This window comes from Oryctolagus cuniculus, chromosome 5 (assembly GCF_051225735.1).
Source record: "Oryctolagus cuniculus isolate XC-2025 breed Fujian yellow rabbit chromosome 5, ASM5122573v1, whole genome shotgun sequence".
In the NCBI taxonomy this organism is placed as follows: domain Eukaryota; kingdom Metazoa; phylum Chordata; class Mammalia; order Lagomorpha; family Leporidae; genus Oryctolagus; species Oryctolagus cuniculus.
Window position 1 is genome coordinate 109013414 of NC_142871.1, and position 20149 is coordinate 109033562.

Below are 20149 nucleotides of genomic sequence, written 5' to 3' on the forward strand. Positions count from 1 at the left end.
AAATATATGAAAAAATACTCAACATCACTAGCCATTAAGGAAATGCAAATTCTGCAGATCAAAACCATAATGAGATATCCCCTCACTCCTGTCAGATGACTAAGATCTAAAAGAAAGAGACTAACAAATGCTGGCAAAGATGTGGAGAAAGGGGAACGCTTATACACTGTTGGTGGGAAGGTAAAGTAGTGCAGCCACTGTGGAACAGTATGGAAATTTCTTAATAAACTAAAAATAGACTGTATGATCCACCAATTCCACTACTGGGTATATGGCCAAAAGCCATAAACACGCTGTACCAAAGAGAAACCTGTACCACCATGTTTATAGCAGCGCTGTTCACAATAGCCAAAATATGCAGTCAACCAAGGTGTCCATTCAGATAAATGGATAAAGAAAATGTGAGATATATATATATATATATATATACACCACAGAATATTACTCATCTACAAAAAAAATGAAGTTCTACCATTTGCATCAAAATGGATGCAACTAGAGGACCTTATGTTGAGTTAAAAAAGCTGGACACACAAAGACAAATAGCACATGTTCTCTTATATGTGGGTGCTAAAATTTAAAAAAAGAAAGAAATGTCTGTGTCTATCAGTATTGCCACAAATATAGGTTGGTTAATCTTTGTTTTATAACTTTGTCAAGCAAGTGGTTAAGAAGAGTAAACTACTGTAGCTTTAATGATCAGTGATCACTTTAAATTGACTAAATAAAGGTGAAATGGTCATCTTTCCATGGATTAATGTGTCTAGCCCTTGCCTACATTCCCACTCAATTAGGGGTCTTTTTTCTTTTTACTTGTTAAACTTATCTGATGAAACATTAAGCCCTTGACTGCAATGTAAATTAAAAATGTTATTTCAAAAACAGAAAAAAATAAAAAGGAAGAAAGAGAGGGAGAGAGGGTAGAAGGGAGAGAAGGGGAGGTAAAGAGGAAGGAAAGGGACATCATTATATTTTTTATAATTGTATCTATGAACTATATTGAGTCTGTTAAAACTAAACATAAAAGATTATAAAAAATTTCTTTTCCAATTATATATTTTCAAATAATCTGCCTTAGACCTTACTGATTCTTCCTTCTGTTTGATCTATTCTGCAATTGATGCCTTGTATCTGATTTTTAATTTGGCTTTAGTGTACCATTCAGCTTAAAGATTGTTTTATTTTAAATTCTTTCCATCTTTCCAAGTCTTTCTGTTAGAGTATTAAATCATTTCTGTGTCTCTTGGAGTTCACTGAGGTTTTTTCAAACAGTTGTTTTGAAATCTTCATATGAGCAGCTGACATCTTCAATTCCTAGATGCTTGGTTTCTGGCAAGCTATTTTGTTCATTGGGTGAGGTTATAGTTCCCTGGAAATTCTTGACATATGTTGGTATACAACATCATCTGTGCACTGAAGGATTAGTTATAGAAATCTGGTTTCATTTGTAGCTATCCTTCCAGAAATTCTAAGCAGTCTGTTTTCCCTGAGCCCGTGGTCACTTCTGCTATTTCAGCACTGCATAGCGCCCTCATTGAGGTTTGTCACAAATCTGCAATTGATTTTTCACCATTTTAGTCCTATAATAATACTCCAAACTCAGATTTCCCTGACATTCACAGTTATTTATTGTTCAAAATGAGCTGAAGAAGTGCCTAAAAAGTCACCAGTCCCTACAAGCATCTTCTGGGGCTGGGTAGGCCCATATGCCTAGTCCTGTGGCCACTGGTGCCATGATGCCAGACCACAGAGTCCACCACAGCCCACTGAGATCAATGTAACCTGGTGAAGCCCACTCTGCTATGGCCTGCCTGCTGCTGAGGGGACTCAATTCCTGATGCTGTTTCTACCAGTCACTGGTGATGCTGGCTGGGAGAGAACATTGTTCAGCTGGAGCCACGAACTCCACTTGGCCCTGAAGCAGGTCCAGACACTCTGCTGCCATCAGTTAGCCTGGGGACAGGGGCTGTTATTTTCTGTTCAATGTTGGCTTTTACAGGCCTGGCCTTGACTCTCCCTGTAGTCCTATGGTTTCTTGTTGTCTGCAGAGATTGGAGGAGGGGTGATAGAAGCTGGCACTCAGCTGCTCAGGCAGGCACTAGGTGGGTCACACCTGGGTCTATCATTAGGCCCTGTGAAATCCTTGTGGTGTGTATGGGATCTACATGAAGCTGGTGATGAAAAAGTACATCTCACCAGGGTGCAGTTCTCTGCTTGATACTGGCTAAGTCCAGAGAGAGACTTCATCCACAGTTACTGACTTAGGAAAAGGGAGCTGTTTGGATCTGCCTGGTTTGGGGCTTTACCATTCCCATGGAGTCCCAGTCTTGTTTCCTTGTTGTCTGCCTAAAGATGACAGAGGAAGATAAGGCAGCCCTTTGACTGTCCAGACTAGTGCTACACTGGTTCACAAAACAGGTCTCATAGTCATTGGGCCCTATGAAATCTCAGGGGTGCATGTCAGGCTAACTTCAGGACAGTGATGATACACACTGCAATGAGTCCATTCCATAAGAGTGGCAGGTCTCTGCCTGATGCCAGGGCAAGTCTAAGGGCTGTTTTACACACTGGTGTGGGGTAGAGGCCTTTGGTCTTACCAGGTGTGGGTCTCAATGCAGGGAGCTGGACTCTGAGCTCCAAAATAAGGTCTTAAGCTTCCTATCCTGCCCTACACTAGCAGCTGGAGTGTAGCTCCACTCTGTCAGTAGTTATCAAAGGAGTGGTGGAAGTTGCCTGAATATGGAGTGTCTATATGCTCCACCTGCAGGTGTGGGCCTGAGGGAAGGAGCCACAGGACTCGTCCTGTATCTGAATTTTTATTGCAATAGGCCTGGTACTGGGATTCAGTTCCCTCTCCTTCCACAAAGCAGGAGGCCTCTCTCATTACTGCCCTCCTTGCAGTTAGGGGAGAGATATTCAGGCAACTCTTTCCTCCTACTTTCTTCATTGAAGATATGACTTAAACTAATATGACTTATACTAATATGAGTACAATGGTCTCTCACCTGGCTTCCATAGCTCTTCTGAAGGTGACTGGTGTGTGAATTGATGTTCAAATTGGTGTCTTGCAGAGACGATATACTTTCCCCAAAATGTGTTCTGTAGAACATCAGTCTCAGTCATCTATGAAATAAAGGGATTGCAAGTGATAGAGTATTTTCTCTTTCCCACTCTTGTGTTCTCCATTCTGCTCTGTGCCCAAAAAACTCAACTGTACACAAACTGCAGTTTCCTTTGTTCACTATCCTCCTCTTAGGTTTGGTTTAAAAGGAGAGTAGGGGAGAATGGAGACCAGCAAGAAATCAGATAGGGAAGTAAGGCTTAGAGTTTAGTATTTTTTTGTTTGTTTGTTTGCTTTTTTTAAGGGAAAGGGTTTATTGGGGAAAACCCAGCAGGCCAGAGGGAAGGGGCAAGGAAGGAAAAAGAGAGAAGGAGAGTGTAACAGAGAAGGAAAGAAAGAAAGAGAGAGAGAGAGAAAGAGAGAGGAGCTAGTGAGGAGAGAAGAGGCACATGTTCAGGAATAGCTCCTTTTAAAACTTTGCCAGGGGGCAGGCAGGGAAGTAGGAGCAGCGAATTCCATTAGGATGGGGGTGGAGCTTGACATCGGTGGTTGGGCCATGTGGCCACCTAGCTTCCAGCAATGGCGGCGGGGGCTACAGACTAAGATGGTGTCAGGGTGTAGATCGTGCCATAGGTAAGATTGTGCCATTTTCCTAATATTCCTCCCTTTTGTTTTTTTATAAAGCAGGAGTTGTATAGGATTACATCAGCCCAATAGTCCAGGAGGGGAGAAGGGGCGATGGTCTGTCTTTACAGCTACTTCTTGCTGACATGGGGCAACGAGGTACTCTTTGCTGGCAAGAGGCAATGTCTCAAGCTGCTGTCCCCTGGGTGGGGAGCCAAGTATATCCCTGTAGCAGCATTTTGGTTGACCACCTGGTTGCTGAAGGCTTTGGTTCATTCCATTATCAAACCCTGTAAACACTAAAGCAGACAAGGTAGTATAAAAGACAGTGTGAGAATAGCAACCAATGATCCTAAGAGAGGCATTAACTAGGTAATGAGAGGATTTCATAGAGGAGAGGAAATGAGGGGGGTCTCTGGACCCTTGTGAGGACAGTTTGATGGACGTGGTTTAAAGCTGATCTCAAACCAAGACCAGGAGAAAAGCCACTCAACTTTTGCAGGTATAAACAATCATACAACATTAAGTGTGTTGGGGGGAGGGATATCGATACACACAGGCTGGGAGTAGAGTCACTGAGGTTAGAGTAGAGGCTATGATTATAAAGGAATGAGGCCCAATGGGCTAGATACAAAGGACAGCGTCATTATTAGAGGACCTAATAAAGTTCTCTGAGAGGCAAATAGAAACTGACAGAAGGGGCCTGATAATAATCCGGTGGGTGGGGTACATCATAAGGGAGATATGAACCTCTTGGGTAAGGCACCTTGTTGACTTCCATTACCTAGCTGGCCTTGGAGGAGAGCTGGCCAGGTAAAGGCAGGTGGCAACTTTAACAAGAAATTTACAGTGCTGCCTGCAATGTTGCAGACCCTACGTGGCCATCCCCTCAACAACAGTGGTCACCTTGGAAGCTGGGCCAAGTGAAATGCTTTTCAGCTTAGACCCAGCAAGATCTGTGGCTCTGACCTGAAGTCCTTTGACTCCAGGAAAGCTAGCTCTGCTTCCAGTGATCCAACTCTTGGCTGGCAGAGCTGCCAGGGCTCTTCATAAGCTGACTTCTGCTGAGGCCCAGGCTTACCACATTGAAAGCCATTGCAGTGGACTGGCCTGTTGGGTCTCCTTGAGGGCAGACCACTGTATGGAGCAGCCTATATATAATAGGCCTAGCTTCCTTTTCCTCCTGGTTTTTGTTAAAGCAGACCAGAGGATGCAAGTTAGTCAAGGGGGTGCTCAAGTCCCATCTCCAATCTCAGTGGCCTAAACTAGAAGTCTATAGTCATAGGCATGTTCTGGTAGTGGTTTATTTTGTGGTAGACATGCCCATGAGGAAAGCTATGTCTTCACTTTAAAACTTTCTTTCTCTTTAATCAGAAAAGGAGGTTCTGCCTATTTACTGTGCCCATGGCGAAGTAAATCTAACTGTGAAATTATACTTAAACTCTTCTTTTGGCTACGCTATTACTACAGAAAATGTTAGCCATCCCTTTTATAAGATCTAAAAATCAAATTGTGCATCTTGGAGAGTCCTTCAGAATAGTCAGTTTCCCATCTTAAAGAGAATAGAGAAATGAGGGAGCAAGTCCCAGATTGCTTGTTGACAATAGCAATATCAAATGAAAACTTAGCAAGTGATTTCAACCATTAGATAACAACTTAGGAAAACATTCACCAGAAGGTCCAATGCCTTCTATGAATTTTAAGAATATATGTATTTGGAAACATCTTTTAAATATCTAACATGGTGTAGCTTGTTTAACCAGCAAATTCAAGCACAAGCATATAAAATGTTTTTGCTTCTTTCTATCAAAGATTTAAAGCATCTGATACAGATATTCAGGTCACATGAATCAAAATGTACCTTTGATTAACTTTAGCAGTTTAAATTTATGAGCAACCTTTTATCTATGAGCTGATTAAAACAAAGCTCTTAATAAATTTTTCCCTTGTAGATATACAATATGTATACACATATAACATACAAGATAGAACAATAAAGCAGCTTCAGTAATAGCTTCTTAAAATCCTTAACTATTTTTTGTAAATTACCAATTGATTTGAATTACTTTCTGCTGTTAGTAACCTGTATTAACCACACTTTCTTCCAGTTGGAACCTGTAGTATTGGCTTCATCCCAAAATACTGAATACAATAGAAGTGGCTGGAAAAAGTCCATCAGAACCTATAGAAGGACAGCTAAACACAGAACCAACAATGTTTTAGTTTTATGAGCAGCAAATCTGATATACAAAACTATGGATGACAAGACTTCAAATAGCCATGTTTAAAATTATAAACTTATTAACCAAAAAGAGGCACTTGCTTACTTCACACAGTATTTTCAAAAGCACCTGTAAGATTTTACAAAGCATTTAACTCTTTTAGAACTCAAGGGCTTTCTCATTAAAATAACCATCATGTCTAGTAACACAAGATCATTAGAATTTTTAACTTTCAGACATTTGTATCAGTAGCATTTTATATTATAAAAACTTAAAATTTAGCACCGCTTCACATCTTGACAGTACTTCTAATATAATCCAAATAGCCTGATTAGTTGGTGATCTACAAGATGAGAGATACAACTGAAAATTTCCAGGGGCCAATCTGTAAATTGTCAAAGTCCAAATGTTTGAAATTTTGATTTTTTTTGAATGACTGTCAAGGATGCCAAGAAGGCTCAAAATTCAAAATATCTGGTTGAAATAAGATTCCTTAACATGATGACATAATATAGACCAAATTTGATCATTGTTATAAGGTGATTATTCAAATATTTGAAAATAAGCACATATTTAAATAATCCATAGCTCTTAATAAAAAATTCAGCTGTTTTTAAACAATTAGAATTTAACAGAGACATTAGGAGAACATAATAGATTACTTTAACACATTGCTTTAACAGAGAATCAGATTCTAATTTTATGTCATAGGGAAATAAATTAATAGCTTTTTTATCCAAGATTTATTTCTTTCATAACCTTCTGTGACTTCCACACCCTCTTCAACTTACTTGAAACCTTCCATTATTTCCATCCTAGTCTAGAATAAACTAAACATCAGGATGAAGTCATTCTTACAAACCATGTGCTTTATTTAAAAAAGAGCTCTTTCCTTCTTAACCTTCCTTACCAAGAACACTCTTTCCTTAATCTTTCTTACCAAGTGCACATTTCTATACTTGGTTTTCTTTTTCTTTTTCTTTTTTTTTTTTTTTTTTGACAGGCAGAGTTAGACAGTGAGAGAGAGAGAGACAGAGAAAAGGTCTTCCTTTTTCCGTTGGTTCACCCCCTAAATGGCTGCTACAGCCGGTGCGTTGTGGCCAGCGTGCTGCGCCAATCCGAAGCCAGGAGCCAGGTGCCTTCCCCTGGTCTCCCATGCGGGCGCAGGGCCCAAGCACCTGGGCCATCCTCCACTGCCCTCCCAGGCCACAGCAAAGAGCTGGACTAGAAGAGGAGCAACCAGGACTAGAACTCGGCGCCCAAATGGGATGCCGGTGCTATAGGCATAGGATTAACCAAGTGAGCCAAGGCACTGGCCCCAAGACAACATTTTAAAATAAGGTAACACATCAAATTTCAGCCTGCCTGAGTTACTTTAAGCAGTGTTGAACTATTTTTCAGGAACAATTTATGAAAAAATATTTGTTAAATAGTTTTTATATAGAATATAACATGCTGAGAGTACCAAAGTTTACATTTAAAGTTATTTAATTTGCCTTTACCCAATTTAAATTAGTAGTTACACCTATATGACTTAAGATGCTGATATTATATCTGTCTAAATTCAATTAAAATTAAAATCGCAGTCATCTAAAACAAGTACTAATTACCCATTGCTGTTTCACTGAGTAATGATTACCCAGAAACCTGTTAAAATAAATTGCAAAATAAGTTCAGCAAGTTACAAAGCAATATTTTAAAGGTAGTGGTCTTCCTAGATTCGAAGAGAGAAATTTCTTCAAACTCTGTGTCTAGCTACTGTTGCTTTTTTTTTTTTTTTTTTTTACACTAAGAACACCTTAGGCCCATGATGTCATAGTCAGCCACTTGGTATTGCCTCAAGACAGTTCCCAAAGGTGACCTTGTACCAGAGGTGGATACACCAAGGACAAAGAAGTGGAGGTTAGAGACCTTATTTTCCTGTCTGGCTTGCTCATGATAAAACAAAAGAGCCATCAGAAGGGTGGGATACCTAATTTGTTTCAATAGGCTAGGAGCTCAAAAGGATGGGATTACCACACCCTTGCTATTATGGTAATACTAGAACAAGAGAGGGAGGGGCAAAACAGCAGTTAGAGGACTGGAGAGTGAAAGCATGGAGACAGCCATTCCCAAACTTGCCAGAGGATCACTGACAGGGAGAGTAGACTTTGGACCAGGCCTGGTTCTAAGATAGTCAGAATTCCTGAATGGGAGGGGGAGGTACACTGAGCCAAGATAGTGAAAAGCTGGGGCCACAAACATGGAAGGCAGAGGTTTCGGTTCAGGCCCTTGACCTCTGGTGGAAACCTTGGAGGCAAATAGGACCTGGGCCAGAGAGCAGTACACATAGAAAAAGCCTTAAGAGACCACACGGGTGTAGGGGCCCAAGGACTTGGGCCATCTTCCACTGCTTTCCCAGGTCATAGCAGAGAGCTGGATTGGAAGAGGAGCAGCAAGAACTCGAACCGGTGCCCATTTGGGATGCCGGCACTTCAGGCAAAGGCTTTAACGTGCTGAGCCACAGCGCCAGCCCCACCTCTGTTTCTCTTTACTAAATGCCTCTCAAGCACCCAGACTGTTAGCATACCATTTGTGGGATGCTCTTATGGCTGGTATAAGTCAACACTAAATTGGGCAGTACCACCTGCGGTACTGGCATCCCATATGGGTGCTGGTTCTAGTACTGGCTGCTCCTCTTCCAACCCAGCTCTCTGCTGTGGCCTGGGAGGGCAGTAGATGGCCCAAGTCCTTGGGCCCCTGCACCTGCATGGGAGACTGGGAAGAAGCTCCTGGCTTCAGATCAAGCACAGCTCTGGCCATTGCGGCCATTTGGGGAGTGAACCAATGGACAGATCTGTCGCTTCCTCTCACTGTCCGTAACTCTACCTCTCAAATAAATAAAATCATTAAAAAAAAAATTGCCCTCAAAATTCTTACTAGTATGTTCTACATAATATTGTAGCAATGACACTTGACCTAGTGTTTTGCCAAAGCTAGTGGTGCCACTTTCTGAAATACCAAAGGAGATTCCTAGAAGACAAATGGATTACAAAATCCTTTGATTTAAAAAAAACAAAACTTAATTTTATATTCTTGACAATGGGCATTTTGTGCTATGTGTGAAACACTGATGTCCTCAATGTCTACTAAGCTCAAGCTCTTAAGTCATAGCACTGAATTCTTATCAATGGCTTTGCTTTTTAGATTCAGTTGCTTTTAATTCTCTTATCAGGCTGAGTAGATCTTACTGCTACTTATGGGCTTCTTTTGTCTTTCCTGTGCTGTCTTTATTTACAACCTCTGGTCTAGCAGGACACTAAATTATCAAAGTTACCTAAAATCACATGTAAAATAAGATTGAAAGAGCTTAAATTTAAATGCCTAATTTAAGTATCTCATTACACTTGCGATTTCAGTTATCTGGAGTATTGCTGTGGGTGCATTTTTATAAACCCTGATGTGGCAACAATTAATGCTGTGTATTTCTGGCTTTTCAGCACATGATATAATTGCATTTCCTTTGCTGGGTAGCTATATGAGCTCTACCATCTCCTGAGTACAAGTGATTTCTTAAACATTTGATCACATGCAAGATACTTCAAAGCCTTTCTTGCCTTCTATCATGACTTCTGGATGGAAGGCAAACATGAATTTTTTTAATTTTTCTTTCAAGGTTCTGCTTAAACAGGTTACCACAAACATAATGCAAACATTATGTCACTTTTAAACCAATCTTTAATTTTCAATTCAGATAAAGGAGAGGCACATATATACACACAAACATTAATTCAAAGAATCATGAAAGTAGAGTATAAACATGTACAGCAGACACATGTAGTTTTTAAAATTTATTTTAAAAGAACTTTACATGTCAAAGAAAATCACTTACATACTTCCACTTCCCTCTGAAGCAGTCTCACTAAATTACATTTCCTGAACCTCCAAAAGAAAGCACTCTCTTAATGTCACAGTGGGAGTAAGGTGTTTTGTGGGTAGTAAGTAGTTCATCATTGACCAAAATCTGGAGATATCCTTTTAGTCTCTGCAATACTTTGAAATGCCTGGAAAACAGTAGGCGTTTGTCAGATGAGTAGTACATTCAGATTCTAAAGCCAAATTGGAGAACACAATATTATTTTCAAGTTCTTTGGAAGGGTGATGTGACCAGATGATGGCATGCCTGAGGCTGTGTAAAGCTGTGGAAATAGGAGAACACTGCCCAAGGAAAAGGAGCACTCAAAAGAATAAATTAAGGTTGCAGTACACTGCAAAAAATCACCAATGGCATCTGCTTTTAGGGTTTTCTTTCAACAAAAAGGAGATTGTATTTTCTTGCTATGATTCAGTAACCTCATTAATCACATCAGCAACATATATGGTTTCTACAGACAAGCCTAGGCAACTAGTTATTATTTACATCATCTCCATGAGGGTATCCAAACCCAAGTAAGCAAATTTTGCAAAGTCATCTGATAACTTCTTGTATTTAAGACCTCAACTCACAATTTTTAAAATTCTTATTAGATGTAAGGAATACTTTAGGATGTATATTATAGGTACTCCTGTATTAGCCATTATTTACAAGATACAAAATATTTGAATTAAAAAGCAAATTTCATGTTATATACTGTACAGGTAAGGTTTATAAAGTAAATTGATTCTTAGCACCATATATAGAAAATCAACACTAATTAATTCAACTTCTCAAACTTAAAAGATACTTCCCATTAATCCTGACGGTAACTCCTCTTTACACCTATGCTGTTCTATGGGTTGGGTTGTGGGATAATAGTGTACCACTTAGTAATTAATCACACAAAATGATCTTAACAGTAGGTTATATTTAAAAACGGAATGCAAACTAAACTGGCCTTAAGATATGGAAGTAGATTATTTAAACCCCAAAGTGGAGGACCACCTTTGACTTAAATTTTAAATCTTTTACATTTTTAAGTGGTATTTAGGTTAACAAGAATTATGTGAAAGGAAGTACATCTTAGATTACCAAAACTAACACTCAGTTTTCATGTGTAAAACAATGTTCAAACTAACTTAAAATCTGGAAATATTAAGCTGCAAATGTGGAAACTGAGGTTCAGAAGTGAGCTTTAAAAAAATCAAGGCCTTTCTCTACTATACCGTTCTTCTTGAGTATACAATTGATTCAAACTATCTATACCCTTAAAAAAGTAAAGTTTATAATAAATTAAAAGCACTTTTAGTATTTAACAGTGGTCACTATCCTAACAAGTTTTTTTAACAAGCTTACTAAAATGTTGATTTCATTTAGCTCTTCATTTGTAAAAAAAAAAAAAAAAAAAAAGTGAGGACACACTTTACATCAAATGGCATTAAGCAAAGTGCAATTCATTTTGTTTTCTGTAAAATAAGTTATGTTTAAGCAAAACAATCTCAGTGATGATAAATGCATTTCATTATTTATTTAGATGTTTAAGCTCTCGCACTAAGTTTTTACAAGCTGGTGAACGCTGACAAATTATTCTCCCACAGAACTATAACCACACATTCCCAGACAGTATAAATATATGGTTGAACTAACATTAATACACATCACCATTTTATCAATTACATAATAAAACAAATTATCAAGTATTCAAATATTAAGTTACACAGCTCAAAAGGCATATAAAATATTAGATGTCTGCTCAATTCATTAGCAGAAACCCACTTTTTTTTGCAAGAGGTTGGGAAGGAAAAAAAAATCACACTTCAAACAAAAATAAGTTGGTAAACAACTTTTGATAAGTATGGAAAAAATTACAAGAATTTCAGAAATTTTATGATTAAGAATTTTAAGCTACAATAACAAAGCATCTCTACCTCTTAAAAAAATATTTACTAAATTAAAGAGCATATTCTACATGTTATGCACAAGACAAAGGCAACATTTTACTAAAAATATTTAATAGCCCCCTCCCATTCTTTTCTCAGGCCCTCCCTGTTAAGCTGCACCTCAGAGTGCAAACGTTAAATTAACTGTAAGGCTTTTTTTGTCTGAAGACATTAAAGACATGTGCTTCTGTACAATGTAGATTTTTCAAAATGGAGGTTTTATATTAACAGCAAAAGATTTATAGAAACATTAAATAATCATAAGACTTGGTAAAAAAAAAAAAAAGAAATCAATGGTTAAGCAAACCTGATATATACTGGTATGAATGTGGGAGATGTAAACATAAAGTGAGCAGGCAAATAACCATATAGTCCCTAGTTTCAATGTTTGAAATGACTGAAGGAATAAACCACATAAGGTCTAGAGTGTTCATAGTTCCTGGGATTTTAATTCTGTATGACACAAAATATACAAGTATTGTGCTGGGTATTTTGGCACCTAACCTTTCTAAATTTCTTATGTATTGATAAGATTCTGGCATGGGAATAGATTTAAGATACAACTCAATATTGCATGATTTCAGGAAAAGTCAATTGGTACAAATGATAAGCACATTTTAAATACTAAACAGCAACAATCTTTTGCTAAATGTCCAAATAAGTTGGTTATAACCCAAAGATAGAGGTTGCAATTCTGTCAAACTCGTGGCCTGGTAAAACTAATTTTCAATACCCTTTGGCTAATATGTATGACAAATTAGATCCTGTCTCAAGTTCTTCTTCCAAGGCAATAGCATTAGGCACCCCAGTTTTATTGAATGCAACAGTTGTTTCTATGACCATTGGAGTCTTTGAAGCGCAGCCGCATCTTAGGACGATATTTTTCCAAATACAAAAGTTGTTTGCTGTTAAAAGCTCCACGCCGCTTTCTAGAAGGGGAAAAATTAAAAAAAAAAAATTTTAAAGCAAAAAATCCTTTTGTTGTAACATTTAGAGTACTGTGGACAATTATCACTTCTTTTGTGGCAATTATCTTCTGATTAATGCAAATGGAAAAAGGCCACTAAAAAGTTAATTTTCTAGCTGGAGCTGTGGCATAGTGAGTAATGCTGCTACCTGCAGTGTTGGTATCCCACATAGGCACCAGTTTGAAACCTGGCTGCTCCACTTCTGATTCAGCTCCCTTGTACCCGTGTGGGAGACCTGTAAGAAGCTCCTGGCTCTTGGCTTTAGATTGGCTCAGCTCTGGCCACTGCGGCCATTTGGGGAGTGAACCAGAGGATGGAACATCTCTTTCTCTCTGCCTTTCAAATAGATAAAAAAAGTTCATTTTCTAAATCTTTTGAGTGGAAGTCACTACAGTCAAAATTCACAAATCTATTTACATGAAGTCCAAGAAAAGGGAAAACTAATTTATGCCTCTGGTGGCAGGGAAGATACTATACTACAAAGGCCACAATGACATCTTCCGGAGTACTCAAAGCATTCTATCTATATCAATATATATATACTAGATATAGATCTATCTATATGTAGATATTAGATATAGATTGATACATATTGTTGTATTTGACTGTTATCAACTGACCTCTGAGACCTATGCATTTCTTATTTATCTTAATCACACATGAATAAACATGACAATTAAGCAACAAATCCAATCAAGGATCTACACCAAAACAACTGTAATTCAAAGAACATTGTTGGATTAAAATCTTGGTAATATGAGCATCTACCTGGAATGCAAAACAGGTCAGATCTTTATGTCCTGGCTTTAACAGTATCTTAAAAATGACCATAAATTATATGGGCTATTCACTGACAGTCAATAAGAATGCAAATAAAAAGAAAATCCATTACTTACTGTCTTATGAACTGTACTGCATCTTCATATTTCATTCCACCTTCAATTAATGCTAGGGCGACAAGCACTGGAGCTCTGGTAATTAAGAGATTTCCAAAATTATTTCTCCAAAACTAAATACTAAAAAGTTCCTTACTTAAATATCCCCAAACCCACACATACAATTACCATATTTCCTATTCAAACAATACCCATAAATGTTTATTTCAAAAATATTCAGAATTCATGACAAAAAAACTAGAGGAATTTATAAAGTATTAGTATTTTCATATCAACCCAGATTTTCATCTAGAACCAAACTGAGAAATTTTCTTACCTCCCAAGGCCTGCAACACAGTGAACAGCAATACAACAACCAGGTTCTTCACGAAACTTAATTTTTACAAGACTTAACCAGTCGTCAACAATCTGGTTGGACGGTGGTGCACCATCATCAAAAGGCCAATCCTACATGAAAAGGATATTTAATATTTTATGTCTTATATAAACACCACACTAAATTTTATATTCCCAACACTCAACTATTTTCAAAAGCATTCTTATTTATCTCAATTTTCTAAGAGTTCTTTTCCCTCACCCCAACTTTCCTCTTTTTTTTTCCCTAATTCAATCAATTTGAGGGAGCAGATGGTAAGACAGGAAGATCCCATCCACTGGTTCACTTCATAAATGCCTACAATTGCTGGGGCTGAAGTTGGAAACCCAATCTAGGTCTCCCTCACAGGTGGCATGAGCTAAATGCCTGCTCCACCATCTTTCTTCATAAAGAAGTAAGATACCATACATCTTTCTAACAACTTAAAAAAATTCAGCTTCTTGGGGACTATGGTTTCTTTGAACAAACTTTTGTAGCACTGTACCAAACATAAAAGAACTGCTAAATACTTACAAGAACATGGATGCCTTCTTTCTCCACAAGAGTAGTGTCATAAGTTGCTTCACATACTCTTACTATCGTGGTAACTCCATATTTCTTAAGTTCCTGGATAAAACACATATTAAAAGAACTTCATGGTGTCTAGTGCTCACCATTTGTCATTCTGATCACCTTTGATCAACAGTTATTCTGGTTAACAGAAAGTCATGCAAAGAATGGTAGCACCTCTATGTAACAGGGGAGTGAATCATTTTAAAATGACAGTACTAGAATAGCAAAAAAAAATTTGGTGCCTTTCATATACTGAGCTGATTCTACTCATGGTAATGTTGGACAAATACGAAAACAAAAAGAAGTGGAGGGAGCAGGAAAGACAAAGTTTAAAAACAAAAACAAATGAAAAACCAAAGAAATCATTTGTAACCAATCAAGTAACCTGACCTCAGTTATACTAACTCCTTAAACTTTTACTCAAATACACTATAATTTTAAGTCTTGAAATAGGCTCTGGAGTCCTGAAAATACAGGGGGAAAAAACCACATGCATTTAAAACTGGAGGATTTAAAAAGCCTTAATACTAGTAATAACTCCCGATTTTGGAGGGAAAAAAAAAAAGTATCTCCTCATGATCTGAGGCCTATTTGTGTCTCTATTTGTTGTTTCTCAACACTCACAGATATTATCAAGTAAAATGTGTTCATGTTGCTGCATAAATTATTCAGCACTAAATTCCTTCTCCTGGTATAGAGGGAGAGATTTTGGATATGTAGCTGTCATCAAAAAACAGCAGAATCAGCTTAAAACCAGATTGTAAGCATCAACTGGGCTCTAAGACCAACTTTGTTTGACATTAGCCTAAGAAGATATATGAAAAATGCATATGTAAGCAGCCTTCCCCCAGTAATTTCTTTTAACAGTGGATTTTATCCATTTGCATGTAAATTTAAATTAAGCAAACTCAAGAGGCACGAAGAATAGCTATTAACATATAAATTTCGAATGTATAACATAATTTACCGCTAACCTAAAGAAGACATTTAATTTTTCAAAATCGGAACTGGAGGTATACCACTTTTCATTTTGAAAAAGTAGAATTTAGTTTATAAGATTTAAGGACTACAATCAATTTAAGACATTAAAAAGTATCAAAACTCACCTCAATAAATTTGTTTAATGTTGCATTGGTTGGATTATGTGTAATAAGAAATCTCATGTTCTTGTACGTGACTTCCACAGGAGCTGGGCGGTTCATTCGGGCCATGTTAATTTACTTAAAAAACACTTAATAGGATTATGAAAGAATTTAAAAAAACTGAATACAGAAATTACACAAAGAAACTGAAGTCTACTTCACTATCTTCCACTTGTGATTCTCAGTGCTTTAAGTATGAAGTTGGGAGTAATGGGAAATGAAATGAACCTCCTAACAAGAAGCAGCAATTCTTCAATCCAGTAATACTGAGGCAATAGAAAGGAAGTGCACTGAGGTTTACCCCATCCAGGTCAGAACTCTTGTAAAATGCTCTGTGGATTTCAATCCAACACTTCTGTGTCCAGGTTAACCACTTTTATGGGGGCTTCTTGGTGGAGTAGTAACGAATCTCTACAGTTCACTTGTCTGCATAGAGGTCGTGCTGTGCCTGGCAGTAGTCTCCACTGCCCTTCAGAAACTCCATAAATGTGTGACCAAGAACACCACAGAACTGCTGTTTAGAAGAAAAAGAGAGAAAAAGTTATTTTCTAATTCAAAATGAAGACGGTATGTTTTTATAGTATCTAAGTATATAACCATATTCAAATTGGACTCCTAGCCACTTTTTCAACTTTTTGAATCATGAAAGTCAAGGTGTGATTACAGAATAAAGTCAATAAGCATAAAACAAGCAGTTCACAAATTTACCCACTGATTAAAAAGATTTCATAAAAAACAATTATTACATTTGCTAAGATGCCATATATATTCTATTATTTAGTCCTCTGTTGTACTATTCATGTCTTCCTTATAAAATAAACTGAAGCTTTAAAAAGTAGTTCTAAACTCAAAGATGGCTGACACAGCTCACATTATTACAGTTACAATAAAACTGGCTCTCATAAATAAAATTTACTCACTTCTCTAAATCCTAAAGAGTGTTTTAACCAATATATCATTTCCTTAGAAATAAAAAGAATGGTTTTCAAAGGACCTTCATATACACATAACTTCATTCTCTCCTTAAGATGAGGAAAATGAATCTTTGAAGTTACAACCTTTTATGTGAAATATCATAAGAATGTATGTCTACAAACTTGAAAACTAAACTCTAAAATGTTGATAATAGTTTTTATTACCCCTAGACTGCAAGACCTCAGTGGCTTTTTTTTTTCACCAGCCCCTCCATTTGTTCAAAGTAATTTTTTTATTTAAATAAATAATACTTCACTTATACTCTCAATAAAAGTTTTTTTGTACTCTAAAACCAAAAATTCACTTACCCAGCCTAAAGCTGCAATCTAATTCAAAGAAGAAAAGTGGGTACAAGTGGTGGGGTCTCAAGAGCAAGGTTAACTATGTATTTCCTCAAGTTCCCTTTTAAGAACTAGATCAGTTGTCAGTATCAAGCATTAAATGAACATTCACAAGAATACATACACAAAATGTTAACTCTTCTAAGTAGTTTTTTTCTGGTGTACTTGGAAATAATGAGGCAACTAAGGAAAGCTACAGGTTAACAGCATGTGACAGCCCCTGTCACAAACTTTGTATTCTCATGGATAAATTAAGAAATCTTGGAACAACAGAAGAGTTCATTACTTTTTCATGGTTAAATGTAAGCATGTAAAGGGCTTAAAAAAATTTTTTTTTGACAGGCAGAGTGGGCAGTGAGAGAGACAGAGAGAAAGGTCTTCCTTTTCCGTTGGTTTCACCTCCCAATGGCCGCTGAAGCCAGAAGAGGAGCAACCAGGACAGAAGCCGGTGCCCTGACCGGGACTAGAACCCGGTGTGCCGGCGCCTCAGGCGGAGGATTAGCCTATTGAGCCATGGCACCAGCCTAAAGGGCTTAAAATTAAACTCAAGCTACCTGTCCCACTTTCACATATATATATATATGCTTATAGTCTATGATAATTAGTTTCTAGAAGAACTTTGCTGAATTTTGAAAAGTATTTCATATGGTTACCTATAAGATTACAGAAAACAAGTAAAAACCCCTGTCTACTCTTTTGGAAAGATAGAGAAACTAACATCAAGAGTCATTTATTACAAGGTCCTATAAGGAAGATAATTTTCATTATTCCAAGTTTAAATGAGGCCTTAGAGGCTACTTGAACTACTTGTGAGTTGGGTAAAACGTTACATTCCAAATAAAGGTATCACTATTTCAAATAAGAGACTGCAGTAATCTGGAAGTAATTCCATTACATGTTTATCTCAAATCTTAAACATTACTCCTAAGAATATAATGTGTTTCCCGCCCCTCCTCCAAGTCGTTTGTACAGCTTTTAGGCTTTATCACAATATTCTGATTCCAGATCCTGTCTTTTTAATCCCTTGAAAAGTGATTTCACACCATTTACTCCCAATTTAACAGCTTAAATTTCTTTTGGCTACAGCTAAAGCTGCCATATCCGTTCATGTAAGCAGTTTCATAAAGCAGCCTTGGAAAGCAATGTAAAAAGACTGCCTAGAAGAGATATTTTTACTGAGTGGAGCCACCTAGCGGCTGGGGGGATACTTCTATTAAAACAGTGGTGACTACTGACATCTTTCTGTTCAGCCCAAGGCATTCCCACACAGGAAAAACTGTCCATGCCAGAGTTCAGAAATACAAAAGGATTTTCCTTCTCCCACAAGTCCGTTGGCTATAAACACAGTAAGATACAGTGGAGGGGGGGGGGGGATCAGTATCTGCAGAAACTGGAGGCTTGCAGTGTCAAGTCAATTAATCTAATTTGTATAACCAACCATTTTTTGGTGTTCCACACACTAACTGCAGCCTCACTAATACCTTTAATAAAGCATGTGTATAATGTTGCTTGCTCTTGGGAATGATCTACCTTTCTGGTTTTCAGCTGATTTACTGTCATCAACATTCCTATAAAAACGCGTCTTAGGAAGTAATTATTGCCTCTGATTCTGGATCTCAAGCAGGCCGAGGGTTCCAACTACCGTGTAAATAACAACTTAATACTCTTGGAATGGTACAGTGTTCCACGAACAGAAGATAGTCCTCAGAATTCTGGCTCCGGTAGGTTACCGTTGCCACAGCCAACAGGAGGCAACAACACATTACACCGAGGATTTCAACAGCGGCTCTAAATAGTACCCGATTTTACAAGGCGCCTTCCAGGACCCTTCCAACATTGGCAGGGAAACTGCACGCTGGTGCCCGGGCGGGGACTCCGCTTCGGTGTCCCCGTGGCCCTGGCAGTCTCCAAGGCGCTCACACACAGCCCACCCCTCGCGACCGGCCCAGACAAGGGACAAGCCTCGACTTGTTCCCATTCTCCAGAGCCCGGGGTGGGGCGTTCCGCCCGGAACGGCTCGCATTACCAGGTGGAGACTGCGGGACGAGAGCGGAGCGGGGCGGGGCGCCGCGGACCTCACCTGGCGGAGTCCCGCTCCGGCCGGGGCAGGGCGGCAGCTCGCGGGATGCCCCCGGATGGCTCACGCGGCAGCGTGCGCCCGGGCCCGCCCGCGGCGCCCCCTGTCCGCGCCGCAATCACGGGTTCGCGCCGCGCCTTCAGTCAGGCGCGGGCGCCGAGGCCATTTTGTCTGAGGCCCCGGAGCCGGCTGCGGAGCGCATGGGGTGGTGGCACTAGGTTCCCGTCCCGCGACGGCCCCGAGCTCCGAGAGCTCCGGGCCGAGACCGTTAACGAGCCGCGCGGGGCCGCCCCGCCTACCCAACGCCGGCCCGGATCTAGTGGCGACCCCGCCGTCACCGCGCCCTCCCCGGATCCGACTCCGCAGTGACACGCGCAGCCCTCGCCCCACCCCGGGCCACGTCTCCCGCTCCCCAGTGCGGCCCCTCTCCCTTTGGCCGAACAAAGGGACCCCCGGGACGCCACGCAGCCCGCCGGACCCGGACGGGGTGCGCCGGACCCGAGGGCCCAAGGGCGGGGGCGGCGGTCACAAAGCGGCTTTTGTGCCGCCCCGCCCGGCCCGCTGCGGCGGCCGAAACCGCCCCCGCCTGCCGCGCAGGCCCGGCCACACCGCCCGGGACTCGGTAGGGACGTGGAAGCCGGTGCCTCCGGCGACCAACCGCCGCCGCCGCCGGCGTCTGCCTCCCCACCGCCGGCCACGGCCCGCCCGCTGCCGCCGGGACCCACCGGAACCGCGGTCCAGGGTGGCGGGGAGCAGAGGCCGGGCTCCGAACAAAGGCGGCGGCGGAGACCGGGTGTGCGTGCTTGTGTGTGTGGGGATTGGGGGGGGGGGGGTCGCGGATTCCCAGCCCGAAAAGCGGCGGCAGCACGGCTACTCACAGGAATATGTTTACTCATTGAAGATTGTGGCCTAATCATACAGCCGGTCCCGAGGCGGCGGCGACACAGGCGGCAGCGGCGGATGCAGGGCAGGGGGCGGAGGTGGTCGTCGTGGGGCGGCGGCAGCGATGCAGGCGGCGGCGGGGGCACCACACTCTACCATGCAGTGAGCGGCTCGGAGGAGAGCTCGTCGCCGAGCCGG

The 20149-nt window shown here is 40.1% G+C and overlaps 2 protein-coding genes and 1 long non-coding RNA gene across 3 annotated transcripts; 1 reads left to right on the forward strand and 2 right to left on the reverse strand.

Annotated features, from left to right (window-relative positions):
- Nucleotides 1-3006: 3006 nt before the first annotated feature.
- LOC149126606 (uncharacterized) lies at nucleotides 3007-12032 on the forward strand. Its single transcript, XR_016233958.1, has 2 exons — nucleotides 3007-3694; nucleotides 5794-12032. It is a non-coding gene; the product is annotated as an uncharacterized LOC149126606 (long non-coding RNA).
- Nucleotides 9607-16187, reverse strand: PTP4A1 (protein tyrosine phosphatase 4A1). The gene is made up of 5 exons (XM_002714523.6): nucleotides 15641-16187; nucleotides 14496-14588; nucleotides 13923-14053; nucleotides 13607-13681; nucleotides 9607-12671 (listed from the first exon to the last, which is right to left on the reverse strand). The coding sequence occupies exons 1-5, from the start codon at nucleotides 15743-15745 to the stop codon at nucleotides 12554-12556; spliced, it is 522 nt and encodes a 173-aa protein (XP_002714569.1). The 5' UTR covers nucleotides 15746-16187; the 3' UTR covers nucleotides 9607-12553.
- On the reverse strand, nucleotides 15892-20115 carry LOC138843200 (uncharacterized). The gene is made up of 2 exons (XM_070074656.2): nucleotides 19948-20115; nucleotides 15892-16190 (listed from the first exon to the last, which is right to left on the reverse strand). The coding sequence occupies exons 1-2, from the start codon at nucleotides 19984-19986 to the stop codon at nucleotides 16095-16097; spliced, it is 135 nt and encodes a 44-aa protein (XP_069930757.1). The 5' UTR covers nucleotides 19987-20115; the 3' UTR covers nucleotides 15892-16094.
- Between the last annotated feature and the right edge of the window lie 34 nt (nucleotides 20116-20149).